The following is a 20,223-nucleotide window of genomic DNA, read 5'->3' as shown; positions in this document are numbered from 1 at the left end:
AAAGAACAGTAGAGGGAACAGGGGGATCACACAACAACGCATACACTCGATCTAGATGAACACAAAGAATAGTAGAGTGAACAAGGAAGTCACACAACAATGCACACACTCGATCTAGATGAACACAAAGAACAGGAGAGAGAACAGGGGAGTCACACAACAACGCACACAATCGATCTAAATGAACACAAAGAACAGTAGAGAGAACACGAGAGTCACACAACAACGCGCACACTCGATCTAGATGAATACAAGAACAGGAGAGAGAACAGGGGAGTCACACAAGCACACACTCGATCTAGATGAACACAAAAAACAGGAGAGTGAACAGGAGAGAGAACAAGGGAGAGAAAATTCAAGGAGGATATATTGACTAAAAGTTTATATTGATGACTTCAATGAAAGAATACAAAGTAGGCAAAAATTTACATCTTCAAAGCACTATCTGAAGCGTACATATATGGTTCAGTTTACTATATATAGCTTTACCATATATAACTATCTACTATATATAGCTTCACTATGTACAAGAGTGACTAAGCTCCATAACCTAACAACGATTTCCTCTTCACCATGCCTTCAAGCTGTATTTTTGGGTCGTTTGAACTATATACTCCTTCGTGTCTTACTAAGAAACAAAGAAATAAAACGTCTAGTTTCTCATGTAACAAGAGAATTATTTGCCCGTTTCAAGTCGATTTAACCGTAACTTCATTTTTCCTTGAAGAAGACATGGTATTGTCCTTGAAGGATATATCTAGAGAAGGAAGAAGCAGAATAGAACAAAAACTTGTGCTTTATTCACTATACCCTTTATCAGAAACAAAACATTATAACGCTAACACAATCAATTGCCTGAGTAAATGTGTAAAAACAACTTGGGGCAGCCAATATCTAGCAGCCTGAATGTAAAAGTAAAGAGTAGACTGTTTACTGTACCAATTAATCTTGAAACGATCCGCGGACGCCGCAGAACCATATAGCAATCCGAATGAATTGAGAGAATGGAATTTAATCTAAGAGAATGAAATCATAGAACACTATGTCTCTTCATTTGTCCACCGTAAATATATTAGACTCGCTCGTTGCAAGGACGCCCCGTGCCTTTGCTGGTCATCCAGGATAAACTTCACTAGCTGGAGAATGTTTCTTTTTCTCATCTTCCGCGAGGATTTACGAGCTGGGAAAATACTGCACTTGTTGCAGCATCTTCAGCATCATCGTCAGTACCGGAGTTCCCTACATCGATCATGCTTACACTGTTATCAAATGGCTCGAGAGGGGTTAATTGGATAGTAGGGATGTGGTTTGTGCTGTTGTCTTCAGGTTCCATTAGAGCGGATGAGGTTTCCTCGAGCTGAAGAGCGTATTCCAGATTCCATAGGACGTCTCCCATAGAAGGTCTGTCAACCCCATACTCAGCCAGGCACTTCTCAGCTGTTTCACCGAACTTCTTAAGCGATGCTGGGTTAACTTTACCAACCAGATTGGGGTCCATGATATGATCTAGCATGCCCTTCTTCTGCCAGGTCATTGCCCATTCGGCTATATTGACTTGTTCTCGGGGTAGAACAGGGTTAAGCGCTGGTCTCGTGCAGAGAACTTCCATTAGCACGACCCCAAATGAATATACGTCTGACTTCTCGGTGAGCTGTTGTCGCCTGAAGTATTCAGGATCGAGGTAACCAAAACTACCCTTGACAGCAGTACTAACATGAGTCTGATCCAGAGATGGCCCAGTTTTTGAGAGACCAAAGTCTGCAACTTTCGCAACGAAATTCTCGTCCAAGAGAATGTTTGTCGTTTTAACATCCCGGTGTATTATGCTTTGAGCTGCACCAGTGTGAAGATAATGAAGCCCTCTCGCAGCACCAATGCAAATATCAAGTCGTTGCTTCCATGACAATGGCGGTAGATTCGTTCCGTACAAATGACTCCGTAAAGGTCCATTCGCCATATATTCATAGACAAGAATCATTTCTGATCTTTCGTCACAATAGCCAATAAGAGACACCAAGTGACGATGTCGGAGCTTTGATAACATTTCTATTTCAGTTCGAAACTCGGCAAGACCTTGTTCCGATCTGGGGTTACCTCTTTTGACAGCAACTTTCAGACCATCTTCGAGTGTTCCCTTGTAAACCCGACCAAAACCACCAACTCCAAGGAGAAGGTTTTCATCAAACTTGTTGGTAGCATCAAGAATTTCCTGAAATGTGAACAATCTGCCAAGGCTGGAGGAAGCCAAAGAAATGAAGCTTGCAGTTCCACTCTTTTGAGAAGTTGTTGATCCTTTTGTCATGGTTTGAGAGTTTCCATACAAAGGCAAAGGCAGCCATGGGTGTGCTGGTTGAGTCGTCTTTGATCTGCGAGCTACGAAGCAGCAATAACACAAGACGAGCAAAGTTAGGCCCACTACAGCTCCCAAGACAGGACCAACAATGATTGCTATATTGTTCTTCTTCGAGGGTGCATTTGGGAAAAGACTTTCGACCGACGAAGTTCCATCCAAGCTCCCATCTTGATTGCTTAACTTCATAATCTCCAAGCCATTCATGGTTGCATTCGTGAGGTCTGCCATTTGATCTGGACCGACACTAACGGTCAAAGTAGCTGAACCTGCTGAGTTGGCAATGAAGTCTTTGTAATAAGGCACACCCAAGTCACCGGTTATCGTCGACAGATCAAAGCTTCCCAGAGCATTATCAGAATTGATGTAAAGATTGAATACCAGATTATTGAGAGCCTTGCTCATTATATCACAAAAATGCACTCGGACGAAGTACTGAAAATTTGGCTCAACAGAAAAAACCCAAGTCAAGTTGAAGTTCACGTTCGGTACATTCGGGTCACCCATGGCGTCGGCAGTAGCATAAACCCAATTCGGTGCAGTCTCCGGTGTAACACCAGGATGATATTTTATGCTCCCCGGGTTAGCAGAGATATTCACAGCAGAACTGTTGACATGGAGGTAATTCATATCATTCTCCCAAGTTCTTCCAAGTGTATCATTTTGCGAAGTGAGTAAAGGACCCCCAACGTTCAGTCGATAAACAGTTTCAAGAGCAAGTTTCGAGATGCCACTGAAAGGAGAAGATGGATTCAAAGCCAATGCTTGGTCAGGGAGCAGCTCATCAGGCACCGAGACAACTTCAATCGCATTAACAAACGAAACCGAACCATTAAACGGGATAAAAGTAAGTGTCAAGGAATCCGAAGTGATATTGATAGCATACTCCTTGAACATAAAAGAACCATTATAGTTCTTGAAAGAAAACTTGTTCAACAACACAAACTTATCAGTAACAACAGTTATCGACGAAGACGCCAAATTCCGCTCCGACTTCGGTATAGGATAAAAATATAACCGAACCCAATGCCGACCCTCTTCCTTGATTTCAAATTTATACGACGCAATGCTGGTGAAAACCCGAGCAGATTGATAAATTGGAGATAGAACAGTAGTAGCTTTTGAACTAACGACAACAGAGCTTCCACCATCAAGGGAGAGCAATGAATGCTGAGTATCAGGAACGAAAGTTCTACCTTGGAAAGTGATGTTTTGTGAAGAACCACACGCTATCAAATAGTTATCAACGGGAGTAAAGGAGGCATAAGATCCTATACACAAGAACAAAGCGATAGACAGCACCATTGACAAGGAAACAAGCTTAATTTTCACCATTTTCAACAATCACAGATCCTAAAATCAAATAAACAATAAGCTCTTAATCTTCCCTAACTTGATGAACAAACCCCATAACCCCAAAACCCCAATAGACTCAATTACAAATCACAGAACACAAATCCAAAGAAACCCAATATAGAATCAACAAAACAACAGAAAACCCACCTCCCTTTGGATCTATCTCACAATACCCATCTCACAAATCCGCAGATAAGAACAAGAATGTGAATAAGAAACATTAAAGAATCTTAGCTAAGAAAGAACAAGAACAAGAACAAATAATGTTGAGGGATTGGGGAATGAGAAACAGAGAGAAAAGAACCCGGAGGATGGAAGAAGAAGAAGAAGAAGAGATCCAAGTAATCCCGGCATGAAAGGTCCCTGGAGCAGAGTTTTTTAGTGCAGCTACCACATTAAACTTTCCAGGCTGTTGTCGAGGCTGTCATGAATAGAGAAAAACGAGAGACCCCACAAAGAAGAAAAGGGGGTAATGAAATCAAACCTTCCTTCTTCAAACTCTTACTCTTTCACCACTTCAATTAAACCCTTTTTTTCTCCGTCAATCCTCTTCTGACTTCCACACCATGAACAAACCCTGACCCAGACCCTCTGCTCCTCCCCTCACCCTCTCTGCTCCAGCACTGGACTTTACTGGACTTTTTTTTTTTTTTTTAATTTTAACTTTAAAGTTAATTTAAGATTAAAAAAAATATATTTTATTTAGATCAAAAATTGAGAAATAAATAATTTAATATTATTGTTTTTTAAAGATGGAAATGCAGGGACAAACGACCAACAAAGGCCCGCTTTACGCGGCTTCAGGATACGTAGACGGCGTTAAATGGTCGTTAGTTTGTTTGCTCGTTCGGTGACGTCTGCTTTTATTGACGGTGCTATAATTAATATTTTTGTTGTTTTTTTTTTCTTTGATATTTATTTTGTTTTAATAAATTCTAAAATTATTGCATTGGTCTGTCCTTATGCTATACTATACTCAATTAATATTAATAAATATAGTATATAGTTTACCATACACGTTCTTTCTTATTACGTTAAGTTTATATATATTCAATAAATTAAAATACAATATAATATGCATTTTTTTTTACATGCCAATAATATCGAAATCACTTCAAAATGAGAGGAAAGAATAAGAATATATGAATAAATAAATTTTATTCATTACGTGGGGATGGAGAATCCATTATCGTGCTAGATTCCGACCCTTTTTTTCCTTTTTTAATAAGAGTAAGATTTTAACCTTTATCACCGGTAAAAAAAATTTATGACTTCGAGAACTTCGACCAACTCGAATTGGATTAGGTTGATTTAAATAAATGAAAAATCTATAAATTGAGTTGGTTTATGGTTATCATAAAACTAAATTGGGTTGAAGCCAATTAACTCGAATATATTGTTAATTTTAAAATATACATTTTTTTTTTTTTTTTTTTTATATGATACACATTTATTTTTTTTATTTAATTAGTATTATTATTTAATATTCAACCACTCGCAAAAATAATTTTAAATTATTTAGACGGTAAATTTTTAAAATATATATTGAATAAAAGTTGTTTGAGTTAAAAAAATTTAGGATCAGAACAATTGGGTTGAGTTTAAAAAACGTCTCAACTAAACTCAGCCGAATCTACGGACACTTTAAAATATGTGTCATAAATTTTAATTAGTCCTCGTCAAACTCTTTTTTCTCTTATAATTTTTTCAATTTTTTAAAATTTATGAATTTACTAATATTAAAAGTTGAGTAACTATATAAAATATATATATATATATATATATATATTTAATGATTAAATTTGTAATTTGATAGATAAAAAAAAATAGAAATAAAAACCAATTAAATACGGACAGTTGGAGGATAGAAGGTGTGACAATGAATCGTGTAAGGAAAATCATTACGTAATAACATAATTAATTTATTAATTGGACGCAACCTGACAGCCATTACATTTACAACTGAATTTCAAAATTAAATAATTAAAAAAAAAACCAAGAAAATTATATATATATATTAAACAAAAAAAAGGAAAATGAAAAGCTGGATTTATTTTTTTTTATAAATTTATAATAAGCGTATCGAAGCACATGGCCACGTACTCCAAAATCGCTATCACTTCATTTTCAATATTTTCCCACTATTATTCAAATTTTATTATTTAAATTTTTTTTATTAGATAATTATTCATTTTTTTAAATTATATTTTTTCGATTGAGATGGATCTTTCTTCAATATGTTTTAATATTTTTATTTGAATGATATTTATTATTTTTTTTTTAAATAAAGGTGGATGGTTTAACTAAAATACGAAGATAATTTATGTGTTATATTTTAAAGTTCTAAAAAAATTTAAATGGTATTTGTGAAGTTTTTAAAAAAATATTTAAGAGTATTAATTAAAATTTTGAAAATTTAGATGACACTTTTTAAAATTTTAAAAAGTTTAAAATATTTTTGAAATAAATTACATTTTTTTTAATTTTTTTTAGTTTATTTAAAAATAAAAGTTATTTTTATTAATTTAACTAATTTTTTCTATTAAACAAACAATTCTATTGGTTGGTAATTAAATTTTTAATTCAACTAACAATTTTATATTTCTATTTTTTTATTTCTTTTTATTTTTAGTTTAACAGTATATTTACATAAAATTTGAAAAAATTATTTGAAAAACTACGCATGTACTTTCATTTTATATCGAGTAGTTATCAACGATATGAAGATTATACTAACGTTATTAAGAGACAGCCACATTATAATAGTCTCAATAAATATAATTTACAAAACGATGATTCAACTCCAATTTCTAATAACACGAGTGAATTCACACCAATTAATACTTTATATTGAAAATGAATAATATACATTTTTTAAAAAATTAATTACTTTTTTATAGTAATAATAACGGAGAAAAAATTCATTTGGAGAACTCGATCCCACCAATTTTATGTCGGAAATGCTCGTTCCATGGACGATAAATAACTATAATAATAAAAATAAATATGGACGAAAACGAGATTGAAACATTTTTAAAAAAGAGTTGTTTTAATTATTTTTAAATTTGGAAATTATGAATAATGAACGAGCACAGCTCTTCACGAGCAAGGATACACTCTAACATGAAAAGATATGTCATTTATCAAAAGACCAAAAATTTATATGAAGGGATGTGACTCGCTAAATGACGTAAAATAGATATGTGGGCTCCGTTTCAATCTTTTTAAACCATAATTGATTTTGACATTTTTAACACTATACAAATAATAAATTTGTCTGATTAATTAAGTTATTTATTCAAAATAAAAAAGAAAAAAAAAATAGGGGCAAAAAGTCTAGTGGAAAGGGAATATTGGAATCAGCTTGACTGGAGATTGCAATGTTGTCAACGGAAACGGCTAGTCGTCGCCGCATTCCGCCGTCAGTTCCGCCCAAAAACGCGCCTTAAATTATTATTATTATTATATGAATATTATAAATACATAATCACCGAAGAACAATATTTTTAAATTTTAAATTTCCTATAAATTTTTAAAAACAATATTTTCATACTTTATTATGTTAAAATATTTAATTAAAATTATTAAACGGATAAAAACATTAACAAAGATTTAAAAAGAAAAGATAAATGCAATTTCTTTTAAATTATATGATATTATAAAATAATAATTAAAAAAAAGTGAAAATATTAAACATATTCATAAATTAATTAATGAGAGTTGTTAACAAATGACCAACTGTATTTAGGTGTGAATGTGATGTTTGAGTTAGCTGTTAATTCATGGGACATATAACCTTTTTGAACGTTTGACTTTCTTTTTATTTAATATATTTTTAAAAAAATATATTCTCTTTTTGTTATTGAAAACGATGTTTTATGCATCTTAATTACTTTAGACAAGGTGACATATTCCACACGAACATGTTTTTAATTTGATTCATCAAACTTTGAATTATCTCGTACCATGTAGTTAGGTTATGTATGACAAGTAAAGCACAAGAGTGATGGCCACGAGATAGTCTCCCTTCTTTGCAAGTGAGTCCTTAGCCTTTACTATTCCTTTTGTCTTTATTTTAGGTGGGTTTCCTTGACGAGTCGATCTGGTTACACGTCTTGCTTTTACTATTATATTGAAAATGACTTCGTGTATTGCTTGACGTCAAACAAATAGTAAGTCTATGTGATGTCCCACATTGGTTGGGGAGGAGAACAAACCACCGTTTATAAGGGTGTGGAAACATTCTCCTAGCATACACGTTTTAAGGCATTTTGGGGAAGTCTGAAAGGGAAAACCCAAAGAGGACAATATCTGCTAGCAGTGGATCTAGGGCGTTACAAATGTTATCAGAGCCAGACAACGAACGATGTGCCAGCCTTCTCGTTGTTTCCCGAAGGGGGTAGACACGAGGTGGTGTGTCAGTAAGGATGTTGGCCCCAAAAAGGGGGGGGGGTGGATTTGGGGGCGGTCCCACGTCATTGGAGGAAAAAAAGAGTGCCAGCGAGGACGCTGGGTCCCGAAGGGGGTGGATTGTGATGTCCCACATTGGTTGGGGAGGAGAATAAACCATCATTTATAAGAGTGTGAAATGTCCTCAAAGAGGACAATATCTGCTAGCGGTGAATTTGGGCCGTTACAGTCTATTTGTTTGTTTACATCTTCATTATTGCTCGATGTAAAACAAATAGTGAGAGGAGATGGCTGTATAGTACTCATGAACTGATCGAGTTAAATAGCTAGAACATAAATAGGTGTATATTCTTCGAGAGTTGAAATAACCTCTACCAATTTTTTTTTTGTTATTTTGGTTCGATTCTTGATGATTCAATACTTCGAGTACTCGCCAATTTTATCTCCCGATTAGATAACGTGCAAATGTGTTAGGTTGAACCCGTCCCATCAAAGACATTATCAACTTTAAGAGAAGAATTTCTGCTTGGCTTGAGAGGAATGGCTTCCTAGAATAAAGACACATTAAAGGACTATATATATATATATATATATATATATATTTATTTATTTATTTTAAATTGTGTGGTTGAGAAAAATAACGCATGGCATTTTAAAAAATAAAATCGTAAAAAGAAAATAGGAATTTGGTGCACCAGCAAGCACTGCTCGGCTGGCAACGATCCCGAAAAAGAAAAATGCAGAGTCACGTGGGTGACGTCATCAGCTTCCAATTTATTTCATAAATTAAATTAAATAAAAAAAGCCAGTATGATACGGCACCGTTTTAGACGCAGCATTGTATTGGGATTCGTTTTCTTTTCACCTCTATAATTTTTCTTTTTCTTTTTTTTTTATCGAATTTTATTAATAAAATGTTCGGGCAAGCGGTAGACAGACTGGGCCCGGATCATGGATCTGCTCGATTTTTAAGCCCAGATGGCCCTTCAAAATGGGCCTATGAAGGCCCACCAACACAATTTCTTTAGATTAAAATGCATATCTAAAATATTTATTTATTTATTTTTCATTTATGATTCTCTCGATATACACCATCAAATTTTATATTATTTATTTATAGATATTTATCGAATTCAACCCATAAAAGTTAGGTTATAATTTTTTTTTAATTCGAATTGTGTTAATTTTTTTTAAATATTAAAATTTCATTCAGTTTGAGTACTGACATTTTTTTTATTTTTCTGGTCCGACCACTCGAAAGTATGGTCATAATTTAACTGAACTCTGCCTTACTTTTGAAAAAATTAAGAATATTTAACGTCTGTAACTAAAGTTACTAATGTGTTGCGACTCCGTAAATGTTTGAAATAATTAAATTAATGAAATCTAAGAATATAAATATTTCTTTAATACATAAACCTAATATAAACACTCAATATTAAATATTGTTTAATCAACTTGTTACAAGGCATTAAAATATAAATCATTATATTCTTTATTCTCCATAAAGTGCAACTACCACTCATTTAAATATTATAAATTTTGATTTGTGCCCTAATTCCCCCACAAGGACCAATTTAAAGACAAAATTACAAGTATATATTTTTTTTTATCCTATAAATTTATACGAGGACTCCAAAATTGAAACCGTCTCGATCGAACTAAAACCGAGCCAACTCAAAAGGATCAAGATATAGATCAAAGAGGAAGTGAAACAATTGGGTCGAAACCCAATTGCATGTCCTTAGACTCGACAAGGTTGAGCCCAAACCTATGATCGACCTCTCAATGGTTGTGCGTCATGCATGCCCTCTTATAATCATAGTAATAACAAGTAAAAATGTGTTTTTGTACTAAGTTTAGGGCATGACTCTAATATCATGTTAGGAATCACTGATCTCCACAATAGTACGATATTGTCCACTTTGAGCATAATATCTAGTGGTTTTGCTTTGGGCTTCTTCAATAGACATGGTACTAATAGAGATGTATTTGATGTATTTTTTACCTATAAATCCAGGATCATTCTTTGAATGGGCCAATATGGGACTCACTCCCAACCTTCCGACATTCAATGCACAGTTCAAATCTTTTCTTTCAAATTGGAGCCCCAAAAGGAAACTTAGAAGAACAGATAATCGAAGGAAAAAATGAAAAAATTGAGACCCAAAACTTTCCATTTCATACGCACGGGAAACTTACACATGTGGTTTTTGCGAGCAACCAAAAATGCACAAGAAATCATGCTCTCCTCTCTAATTGGCTTCCATCTGCCAAAAACCTTTTCCATTCCCGTAACCCAAATTAGCCTCCCCCATAACTATTTCCATTACATGCCATTCAACTACAAAACCGATGAATCATCATCGAAACGCCTCATCTTCTTCAATCTTTGTAATGAACCGCTTCTAATTTTGTTGGGTTTTTCAAGAATCGCTGTTTTAACATCTGGGTTTTGTGGAAAACTCGTGGGGATTTGGCAATGGAGAACGGGGAGTACTCGAAGGAATTGGATATGGCGGTTCGAGTTGTTCATTTGGCGTGTGCTCTTTGCCGTAGAGTTCAAGAGGGTTTGCTTTTGGTCGGCAATGACCTGGTTAAGGCCAAGGATGATGATTCTCCGGTGACAATTGCTGGTATTCTTTTATTGATCTTCTTCTTTTTATGTTTTTTTTCAATGAAGTTTGTACGTTGTTCTTGATGGGTTTTGTGCTGAATGTGACCCTTGATTGTGTTTTGCTTTTGTTTATTGGTTGCAAATTTGAAGTGGGTATTGCATGCTGTATGTTCTTGTGCTTGTTTTGAATATGTAATGTATTCAATGCTTGTTGAGATCAATAAGATATAGTAGAGGCAATGCAGCCATCTGGGCTGCTTAGCCATTGTTTCTTGATTGTTCACATTGTCCAAAGAACCTGTAATTTCATTGGACTGGAAGCTATTTGAGAACTTTTCGTGCTCTGTAGTTTGTTTTTGCAGTAAAAGGACATGGTTGCCTTCGAAGATCCTTCTTCTTTTTGTTATCTTTCTTTCTTCATTCATCAACTCCTTCCTGTTATCATCTGGACGGTATATGTAACGGCCCAAGCCTGGACACGAGGCGGTGTGCCAGTAAGAACACTGGGTTCCAAAGGGGTGGACTGGGGGGTCCCACATCGATTAAAGAAGGGAACGAGTGTCAATGAGGATGTTAGGTCCCGAAGGGGGTGGATTGTGAGATCCCACATCGGTTGGGAGGAGAACGAAACATTCTTTATAAGGGTAGGGAAACCTCTTCCTAGCAGACGCGTTTTAAAAACTTTGAGGGAAGCCCGAAAAGGAAAGCCCAAAGAGGACAATATATGCTAAGGGAGGGATTGGGCTGTTACAATATTACAATATATCCTTTATAAGTTGCTTATGCTCTTCCATGTTGATGTATTTTGAGGAAGATGACACACTTTACTTATGTTCTTCCATTGAAAGTGATGCCATATCTACCATGCTGTTACATGATTCTAACTAGAAAATCCCACGTGATTTGGTGATGCATTGATATGGAGCACTGTTAAGGAAAATGGAAACAGGAGAGGTTGTTGATAACTATTATATGCAGGAATTATGAACAGTGCAAGCTCCACAAGTTTCAATGGCGTTGGAACTTGATCGAGTATATTGGTATTATAGAAGGCTGATTTTCATAGCATTGGTTGAATGCTTCTTTATTTTATGCATTTAACACTTCTTGGGTTTAAAATAATGTAATCATTCCTTTCGACTTTTTCTGTAACGGCCCAAGTCCACCGCTAGCAGATATTGTCCTCTTTGGGTTTTCTCTTTTGGGCTTTCTCTCAAGGTTTTTCAAACGCGTCTGCTAGGGGGAGGTTTCCACACCCTTATAAAGAATGTTTCGTTCTCCTCCCCAACCGATGTGGGATCTCACATCCACCCCCCCTTCGGGACCTAGCATCCTCATTGGCACTCGTTCCCTTCTCCAATTGATGTGGGACCCCCAATCCATTCCCCTTTGGGGCTCAGCGTCCTTGTTGGCACACCGCCTCGTGTCCACCCCCTTTGAGGCTCAGCCTCCTCGTTGGCATATCGTCTTGTATCTGGCTCTGATACCATTTGTAACGGCCCAACCCTACTGCTAAGAGATATTGTCCTCTTTGGACTTTCCCTTTCGGGCTTCTCCTCAAAGTTTTTAAAATGCGTCTGTTAGGGGGAGGTTTCCACACCCTTATAAAGAATGCTTCGTTCTCCTCCCCAATGTGGGATCTCACATTTTCATTTAAAAACGTTTTTGTGGTGTTTGACATGTAGGATTTGTTTTATAGAACAATCACTCTTTTGATCATTCAAACAAGTATTCTATACCTTTGGATTCTACATTAAAAGAATCTGTCAAATGCTTATCTGCAGCATCAGTTTGAGTGGCTTGGTTGAGGCCTTATTTTTTACTCCGTTTATTGATTGATCCTTTGTTCCATTAATTATTTTTTCCTATGGTCGGTTACTTGATGAACAGATTGGAGTGTACAAGCAATTGTTAGCTGGATTCTTTCTGAATACTTTGGCAGTCAAAATGTATCCATTGTTGCTGAAGAAGATGTACAAACTCTTTCGAAGCCAGATTCGAGCAGTCTGTTGTCAGCTGTGGTAAAAACCGTAAACGAATGCTTAGCTGAAGCACCAAAATATGGTCTTCAAAGTCCAGCTAGAGCGCTTAAAACTTCTGAAATTCTCGAGGCTATAAGCCGGTGCAATTCAACTGGAGGCCCGACTGGAAGACATTGGGTGCTCGACCCTGTTGATGGCACGTTAGGCTTCGTCCGAGGCGATCAATATGCTGTTGCCTTGGCCTTGATTGAAAATGGTAAAGTAGAAGTGGGAGTTCTTGGATGCCCTAATTATCCATTGAAGAAGGAAAGTTTTCACTATCAGTATAAGGCAGCATCACCGAAGTTAGCACAACCATGTTCTGACTCCTTGGAAAAAGGTTGTGTTATATATGCAAAGAGAAACTGCAGTGGGGCATGGATGCAGCCATTAGTCCATGGCAGTAAGAAGCTTGAGTGGCCAAACTCAGCTAGCCTTATTCAGGTTTCTTCCATTGATGACCCAGCTCTTGCAACTTTCTGTGAACCTGTGGAGAAGCAGAACTCGAACCACTCGTTCACTGCTGGACTGGCTCACAGTGTAGGGCTGAGGTGCGCTTTCGATATTACGTTTTTTGTTGAGTTTATAATTTAAAGGGAATTTTTAAGCATCAAATGTTCATTGGTATGCAACAAGAAACAGCATCTTCATATTCACTTTTTTGGTTTAGAGCGTGAGATCCCACCTCGATTGGGGAGGAGAACGAAACATTCTTTATAAGGGTGTGGAAACCTCTCCCTAGCAGACGTGTTTTAAAAACCTTGAGAGGAAGCCCGAAAGGGAAAGCTCAAAGAGGACAATATTTGCTAGCGGTGGGCTTGGGCTGTTACAAATGGTATCAAAGCCAGACACAAGGCGGTGTGCCAGCGAAGACGCTGAGCCCCTAAAGGGGGGTGGATTTTAAGATCCCACGTCGATTGGAGAGAGAAACGAGTGCCAGCAAGGACGTTGGGCTCCAAAGGGGGGTGGATTTTGAAATCCCATATCGGTTGGAGAGAAGAACGAAACATTATTTATAAGGGTGTGGAAACCTTTCCCTAGAAGACGGGTTTTAATAACTTTGAACTAAGCCCAAAGAGAACAGTATTTGCTAGCGGTGGGCTTGGGTTGTTACATAGATACTTAAAAAAAATCAACTTCAGAACAGATATTAGTTACAGAACAACAAGAATTTTGCCAAAACTTTGGTTATGTTAATGAATTCTTTTTATCAATTAGCACTTTTGAATGAAACTTTTGATATGTTTAAGCAGTTTATACATATTAAACTTGATGCTTCTATGCACAACATGTGGAGAGCTTTACTTCAAAATGGATTCTTATGCTTGTCACTAATCAGTTGATTTTAAACTCCCAACGCTGCTATAAGAATTAAGATGATCACAGTGGCTGTAGTAAAACTTCCCTTCATGCTTATACTTGTGTGGCAGGCAGCAGCCATTGCGAGTCTATAGCATGGTAAAGTATGCTGCCATAGCTCGAGGCGACGCCGAGATTTTTATGAAGTTTGCAAGGACCGGATACCGGGAAAAGATATGGGACCATGCTGCTGGTGTTATCATAGTAGAAGCAGCAGGAGGTGTGGTGACTGACGCCGGAGGTCGTCCCTTGGATTTCTCGAGGGGAGTGTACTTGGAAGGTCTCGATCGGGGCATAATAGTTTGCTCGGGGCCAATCTTACATGAGAAAATCATTGGAGCAGTCTATGCCAGTTGGGATTCTTCCAGTCTATAAAACTCATTTCCTACACATGATCCGAGTCTTACGGAGTAGCGTTCGTGATCAAAAGGGTTGTCACAGCCATTAGGTACTTATTTCTACCCAAACTGATTATCTGATCACAATGTTATCACATATATCCATATTATACAAACTTAGTTTATATCTTTTGATGGGTTGGCTGCAATGTGATCAAATAGAACAGATCTGTTTTGATGTAATCCATGTATACCCATTTGTTTGCTTGATCTAATACACATAGAAACAAAGCAGAATGCTTTGGATATGAATCAGAAAGATTCTCATCTAAACAAACACATGTTTCTTCATTTAAAAACTTCAAACTTTTTGGAGGATCTTTCCAAACAATCATACAAGTTAAAACAACATTATGCCTTTTGTTTTTTTCTTCCTAGCCTTATCTGCTCCTTCCTTTTCAACCCATATCAGAAGCGAAATATTCCGCAGCCTCATCTTGCATTTTGAATCGACCATTTTAAAACGTGTTTGCTAGGGAGAGGTTTTCACACCCTTGTAAAGAATGTTTCGTTCTCATCTTCAACCGACGTGGGATTTTATAATCCACCCTCCTTAGGTTCTCAGCCCAAACTTGCTAGCACACCTCTCGGGGTGTGGCTCTGATACCACTTGTAACAACCCAAGCCCACTGCTAGCAGATATTGTCCTCTTTTGATTTTTTGTTTCGAGCTTCCCCTCAAGGTTTTTAAAGCACGTTTGCTAGGGAGAGGTGTCCACACTCTTATAAAAGAATGTTTCGTTTCCCTCTCCAACCGATGTGGGATCTTACGAAACTGTTTGGTATCAATTTAGTAATGGCTTGTTATAATTCAAAAAAAGGGATGTGGGTAGGGTTGCAAAGTATGATTATTTAAAAAAGTATGGTATTGGGTGTATAATCTTTTATGGGTTAGGTAGATGTCGTTGGTGTAGGGAAAATTTTAATGGCGTTGTTGACTTTGTTAGCTGCAAAACCCACTGATAGAACGTGGATTTGCTCCTTATCTGCACTTTAAACTTTATCAAATTTAGTCCTTTCATACTAATATTCATCTTAGTTCATAGTTTTGAACTGCTGCACTATCTGCATTTAATAAGAGGCTTTTTTTTTTATTCTTGTTGGTTGAAAGATGGGATTTTTCTTCATGTATTGTTATTTATTTTAATATATAAAGTTTGTTTGGACGAGACAAATTCCTTATCGTTTTATGGTTCGATGCTTTATTCGGATAATTGTATGGTCCTTTTTTGGGAATAAATAAAAAGGAATCATATTGTCATAAACATGTACCTAGATATTTATTAGGGATATTCATATGACTCGATAATCCGTCTAACCTAAACTATTCAACCCAAACCACAGAGATTGAGTTGGGTTGGATTTTTCTTTTTTGGTTCGAGCTGGGTTCAATTTTTTGAAAATCGTAAATTTGGTTAGGTTTGTGTAGTAATTTTTTTTTTTTTGTTGGGTCAACTTGACTGACCTGAAAATGGGTTACAACCCAACCCTACCTACGCAATTAAGACTATTTAATTTTGTAAATGATTGATATTTAAATTTTATGAGATTTTAGTTATTGAGAACAGAACAAAATTTGACAATTCAACTCAACCCAACTTTCTTTGTAAATGCTGCTCGAGTTGCTTGAGTCGCCAATTTAAATAACTCAAAAATTTAAAGTTAATTCAAAAGGATATTGATTATAAAAATATAAAATGGATTAATGATTTATTAAAATTCCAAAAACCTTATGTATTTTTTTAATAAGGTGAACTATAGTCATTTTTTTTTTAATTATTATTCTTCATCCTAGTTTATAAAATAAGTAATAATGGCCGTTGATTGTTTATTTAAAAAATACTATCCTAATATCATGTATTATAAAATTTTAAAAAATATTTATGATAGTTTTTCTTTAATTTTTTAAAAAAACTTTATAATTACTAATGAATTTTTCTTTATTTTTTTTAATTTCAAGAGTTGAGTATTTTTTTTTTAACATTTTAGAAGTAATGTATTTTTAAGAGAAAGTAAAAAATGGGTGAATATTTTTATTAATTTAATTTTAAAAATCTACTAAATAATAATAACAAAAAAAATTTAATTTGAGAAACAAAGAGCGGGTGAACCCGTAATTGATATGCAAATATCACAGGTTTGAATTTCTTATTGCAAAAGCGATGAACTAAAAAAAGAACATCAAAACCGTTTATATCTATATCTCTACTCGTGAGTAGAAAAGGAAAATTTTTAATTTACAAAATTCTTCATTCTTAGGTACATTATGCAAATTCGATATTAACTACAAATAAATATAACGTACTCCCGAAGCTTTCGCAAACTACCAAATTTTGATCTATAAAATTCGACCGAAAATAATTTTGATCTAATTCACGAAGTTTAGTATAAAAATATATATAAAGTTTGAAAATTCATGGACGTAATATATTTTATTAAAATTCAAGCTTANAATAAACCAGGATAATAATTAATTTATTAATTTCGATTAATTAGTGGAAAACTTTTCTTTATGAAAGAGAAAATCATTACTTGAAAAAGATTAATTAATTACATTTAAAAAAAAAAAAGAAATTAAGTTGGTGCTTAGACTATTAATGTCTATTTCATGGCTATATAATAGCAATATCTTGTGGAGTAATTAACACAAATTCATAGTTATTTTATTTATTTATTTGTAGTCTATATCAATTGCAGAAATTGGCCGAAGTCATGTTTTGGGCCTTGAATTTGAAATGAGCTTATGGGCTTTCAAAATATTTAGCCTTGCTATTCCAGGCCCATTATATATGGGCCAAGGCCCAATTAGTGTTTTTATACATTTTTACTTAAAGTTTAAATTTTAAAAAAAAAAAAAAAAAAAAAAAAAAGGACGTGGGGAGTCGATGTTTTTTTAATGGGTCCACGAAAGGATAGAACCGGAAGGATCCGGTTGGTCGCTTTCCCGAATTTTGCGGGCCCACTTTCTTTCTCTTTGCTTTGACCAATGCTACTCAGACTGGGACCCACACGTTGTTCGTGTAAACAAATACTTTCCTTCTGTATTCCATTTCTTCCTTATTCATTCTATTTTTTCTTTTTTCTTTTTTCTTTTTTAACTATAAATCACCTCATTTTAAAACTTTTACTTATTATTATTTTTTTATATTTTAAATTTTGTATTCGACAACCCGACCAATCTAATTATTTAACTTTGAGTTTTTTGAAAATCGAAAATTCAAGTTGATTGGAGAGTTTGACCTTTTTTTTTTTTATTTTTTTTATTAAGTCAATGTAACTAACTTGAAAATAGGGTTACAATCCTATCCAACCATACCATGTTTTTAAGATTAGTACGAATATTAAGAATATTTGACTTTTCGTTATTGATGTCAGTCATATGTCGTGATCTGTGGAGGTCAGATATTTGAGTTTTATGAGATTTTAATTATGAATCTAACGAGTACGATTGATAAATATGATTTTTCTTAAAAATAATTTAAGAAAAAATAACCCAACAAAAATACAGCCAAAAAACTATGTTGGGTTACTCAAGTCACCAATCTAGCCAATCAAAAATTTTAGGTTAGCGTAAAAGATTTTCTAATCCAATCCAATCCAACTCGTGTACACTCGCATCTAATATCTAATTTTTTTTATATATTTAATAGCCCATTACACAAAAATTTGAAAGCTTAGGTATTATATGTCATCAAATTTAATTTTATAGGTAATATATCAGTTCATTTAAAAATATATATATATTCATAAATACAAATATTAGATAAGTTCAATTAAATTTATTTTATTTGTGAGAAACACCTTCACCACCCATTAATAGCTTGATACAGTTTACTTGTATAATTAAACTAACCAAATTTTAATTTACATTTTTTTTTGTCAACTTATAATTATATCAATTTAAAATATAATTTTTACTCATGCAATTTAATTTAATATAAACAAAGTTTTTCTTGAAAAATACAATATTAAATTAAATTAATTTTTGGGTTAAATTAAAGTGGTTGGTCATTGAACTTTTTAAAATAAAATAAAATAAAAATGAATCGATTTAATTTCAAACCATTGATTAGATTTTAAAGTTTAAAATGATTTTGATTTGATTGATTAAGTAACCTGGTTAACCGTTACAAATGGAATGAACAGTTCTATAATAGAGATATTCTTTAAATGGCAACCAAAATAATAATTAACATATTTGATATAATTTTTAACCATTTCAAAATTGAAATTAAAGGTTTAGTATAATATAGAAACAAAAAATAAAACACGAGACGTTATTTTGATTGAAAAACAAGTAGAAAGACGTTTTATTTGGAGCTCTCGAACAAAAAATTCAAAATTAAAAGATTCATGTAGAAGCTAAACTCGAGACCCAGTGACTAAAAAGTAACATTCATTGTTGTTGATAAAAAGAACGACATGAATAATCGGTGGAGCAATGAAATTACGAAAATAACCCTGAAAACTAAGTGAGGGGTATAATGGTGAAAAGGATTGCTTAAAGAAGCAAAAAACAAAAGAAAAAAAAACCATTTGACTTAGAGAATGATGACAAAGGAGTAATAAGGTAAGGCATGCAAATGAAATTAGAGTTAAAAATTATTTAAACAACCAATAAAATAAATAAATAAATAAATAAAAACTCCCCTACATGAGGTGGATTTAACGAGATAAAATCTCAGTCGAAGGTAACGAAACATTTATTATAAAAGTGTGATATTTGAATAAACGTAGTATTTATTTACTATTTTAAATATAATTAATTAAGACATATTCATTCGACTAAAATTGGACAGGTTAAATGAAATATAAAAATATTGAAATAAGATTTTAATTCTATATTTTAATATTTAACCATTTATATTTATTCTAATTTTAGGTTTCTTAAATTATTATTTGAGTGAATTTTGTAGGTATGAAATCCAAGTCCTAAAAATGCAGCTATTTTATTTATTTACCTAATGAACAAAATGTACAGCAAATTAATTAATTAATTTATTATTATTATTTTTAAACCAATTAAAACAATCAAAATAAAGTCTAATGGGCAATATTTAATAGTTATTATTTTTAAAACATCATACCTAATTAAATTTGAAAAAAGAGTAAAAAGAAAAAGAAAAAAAAAATCATTATTGGATTGTTTTTTTTTTTCTTCAAAATCTTCTAATCTAAGTAATTATGTGCATTATTTGTGTTGTACAATCAAATTGATTTGATATCTCAAATTTCATTACATTGCTAATTCATTTTAAATTAAACAAAATTTAATTTCATGCTTGTAATGGTCAAAGTCTACCGCTAGTAAATATTGTCTTATTTAACTTTTACTTCAAAGAACGTTTACTGTGAAGAGGTTTCCACACCATTCTAAGTATGTGAAGAGGTTTCCACACCATTCTAAGCAATGTTTTTACTCCAACTGATATAAGATCTCACAATCCAGTCTCTTTTGAGATCTAATGTCCTAGGTAGCCTACCGTCTTGTGTTTAACTTTAATACCATTTGTAAAATTTCAAACTCATATATTGTCTATTTTGGTCTGTTAGGTATAACGATCAGTCTCATAATTTTAAGAAGAGATTTACACGGGGTTATAAAAATAAATAAATAAATAAAGATTATTATATGAATTATTCCTTTTTTTTTTTCTTTTTTTTAAAGGTTGGTTGGAAAACAATTTACAAAAAAAAAAAAAAAAAAAAAAAA

General features: G+C 33.8%; 2 protein-coding genes across 2 annotated transcripts; one reads left to right on the top strand and one right to left on the bottom strand.

Moving 5' to 3' along the window:
- Positions 1-778: 778 nt before the first annotated feature.
- On the bottom strand, positions 779-4,343 carry LOC111446326 (receptor-like protein kinase THESEUS 1). The gene has a single exon (XM_023085100.1). The coding sequence runs from the start codon at positions 3,683-3,685 to the stop codon at positions 1,157-1,159; it is 2,529 nt and encodes an 842-aa protein (XP_022940868.1). The 5' UTR covers positions 3,686-4,343; the 3' UTR covers positions 779-1,156.
- Positions 4,344-10,346: 6,003 nt separating this feature from the next.
- LOC111446327 (PAP-specific phosphatase HAL2-like) lies at positions 10,347-14,763 on the top strand. Its single transcript, XM_023085101.1, has 3 exons — positions 10,347-10,752; positions 12,624-13,305; positions 14,185-14,763. The coding sequence occupies exons 1-3, from the start codon at positions 10,599-10,601 to the stop codon at positions 14,486-14,488; spliced, it is 1,140 nt and encodes a 379-aa protein (XP_022940869.1). The 5' UTR covers positions 10,347-10,598; the 3' UTR covers positions 14,489-14,763.
- Positions 14,764-20,223: the final 5,460 nt, after the last annotated feature.

Source organism: Cucurbita moschata, unplaced genomic scaffold (genome assembly GCF_002738365.1).
Source record: "Cucurbita moschata cultivar Rifu unplaced genomic scaffold, Cmos_1.0 Cmo_Scf00008, whole genome shotgun sequence".
Lineage (NCBI taxonomy): Eukaryota > Viridiplantae > Streptophyta > Magnoliopsida > Cucurbitales > Cucurbitaceae > Cucurbita > Cucurbita moschata.
Note: the sequence above shows the minus strand (reverse complement) of the source record. Positions and strands in the feature narration are given on the sequence as shown.

Excerpts from the sequence above, each read along its gene's own strand:
- LOC111446326 (XM_023085100.1), bottom strand. The coding sequence starts at position 3,685 with ATGGTGAAAATTAAGCTTGTTTCCTTGTCAATGGTGCTGTCTATCGCT.
- LOC111446327 (XM_023085101.1), top strand. The coding sequence starts at position 10,599 with ATGGAGAACGGGGAGTACTCGAAGGAATTGGATATGGCGGTTCGAGTT. Across the intron at positions 10,753-12,623 it reads TTCTCCGGTGACAATTGCTG|ATTGGAGTGTACAAGCAATT; the intron begins GTATTCTTTTAT and ends CTTGATGAACAG. Across the intron at positions 13,306-14,184 it reads GCTCACAGTGTAGGGCTGAG|GCAGCAGCCATTGCGAGTCT; the intron begins GTGCGCTTTCGA and ends CTTGTGTGGCAG.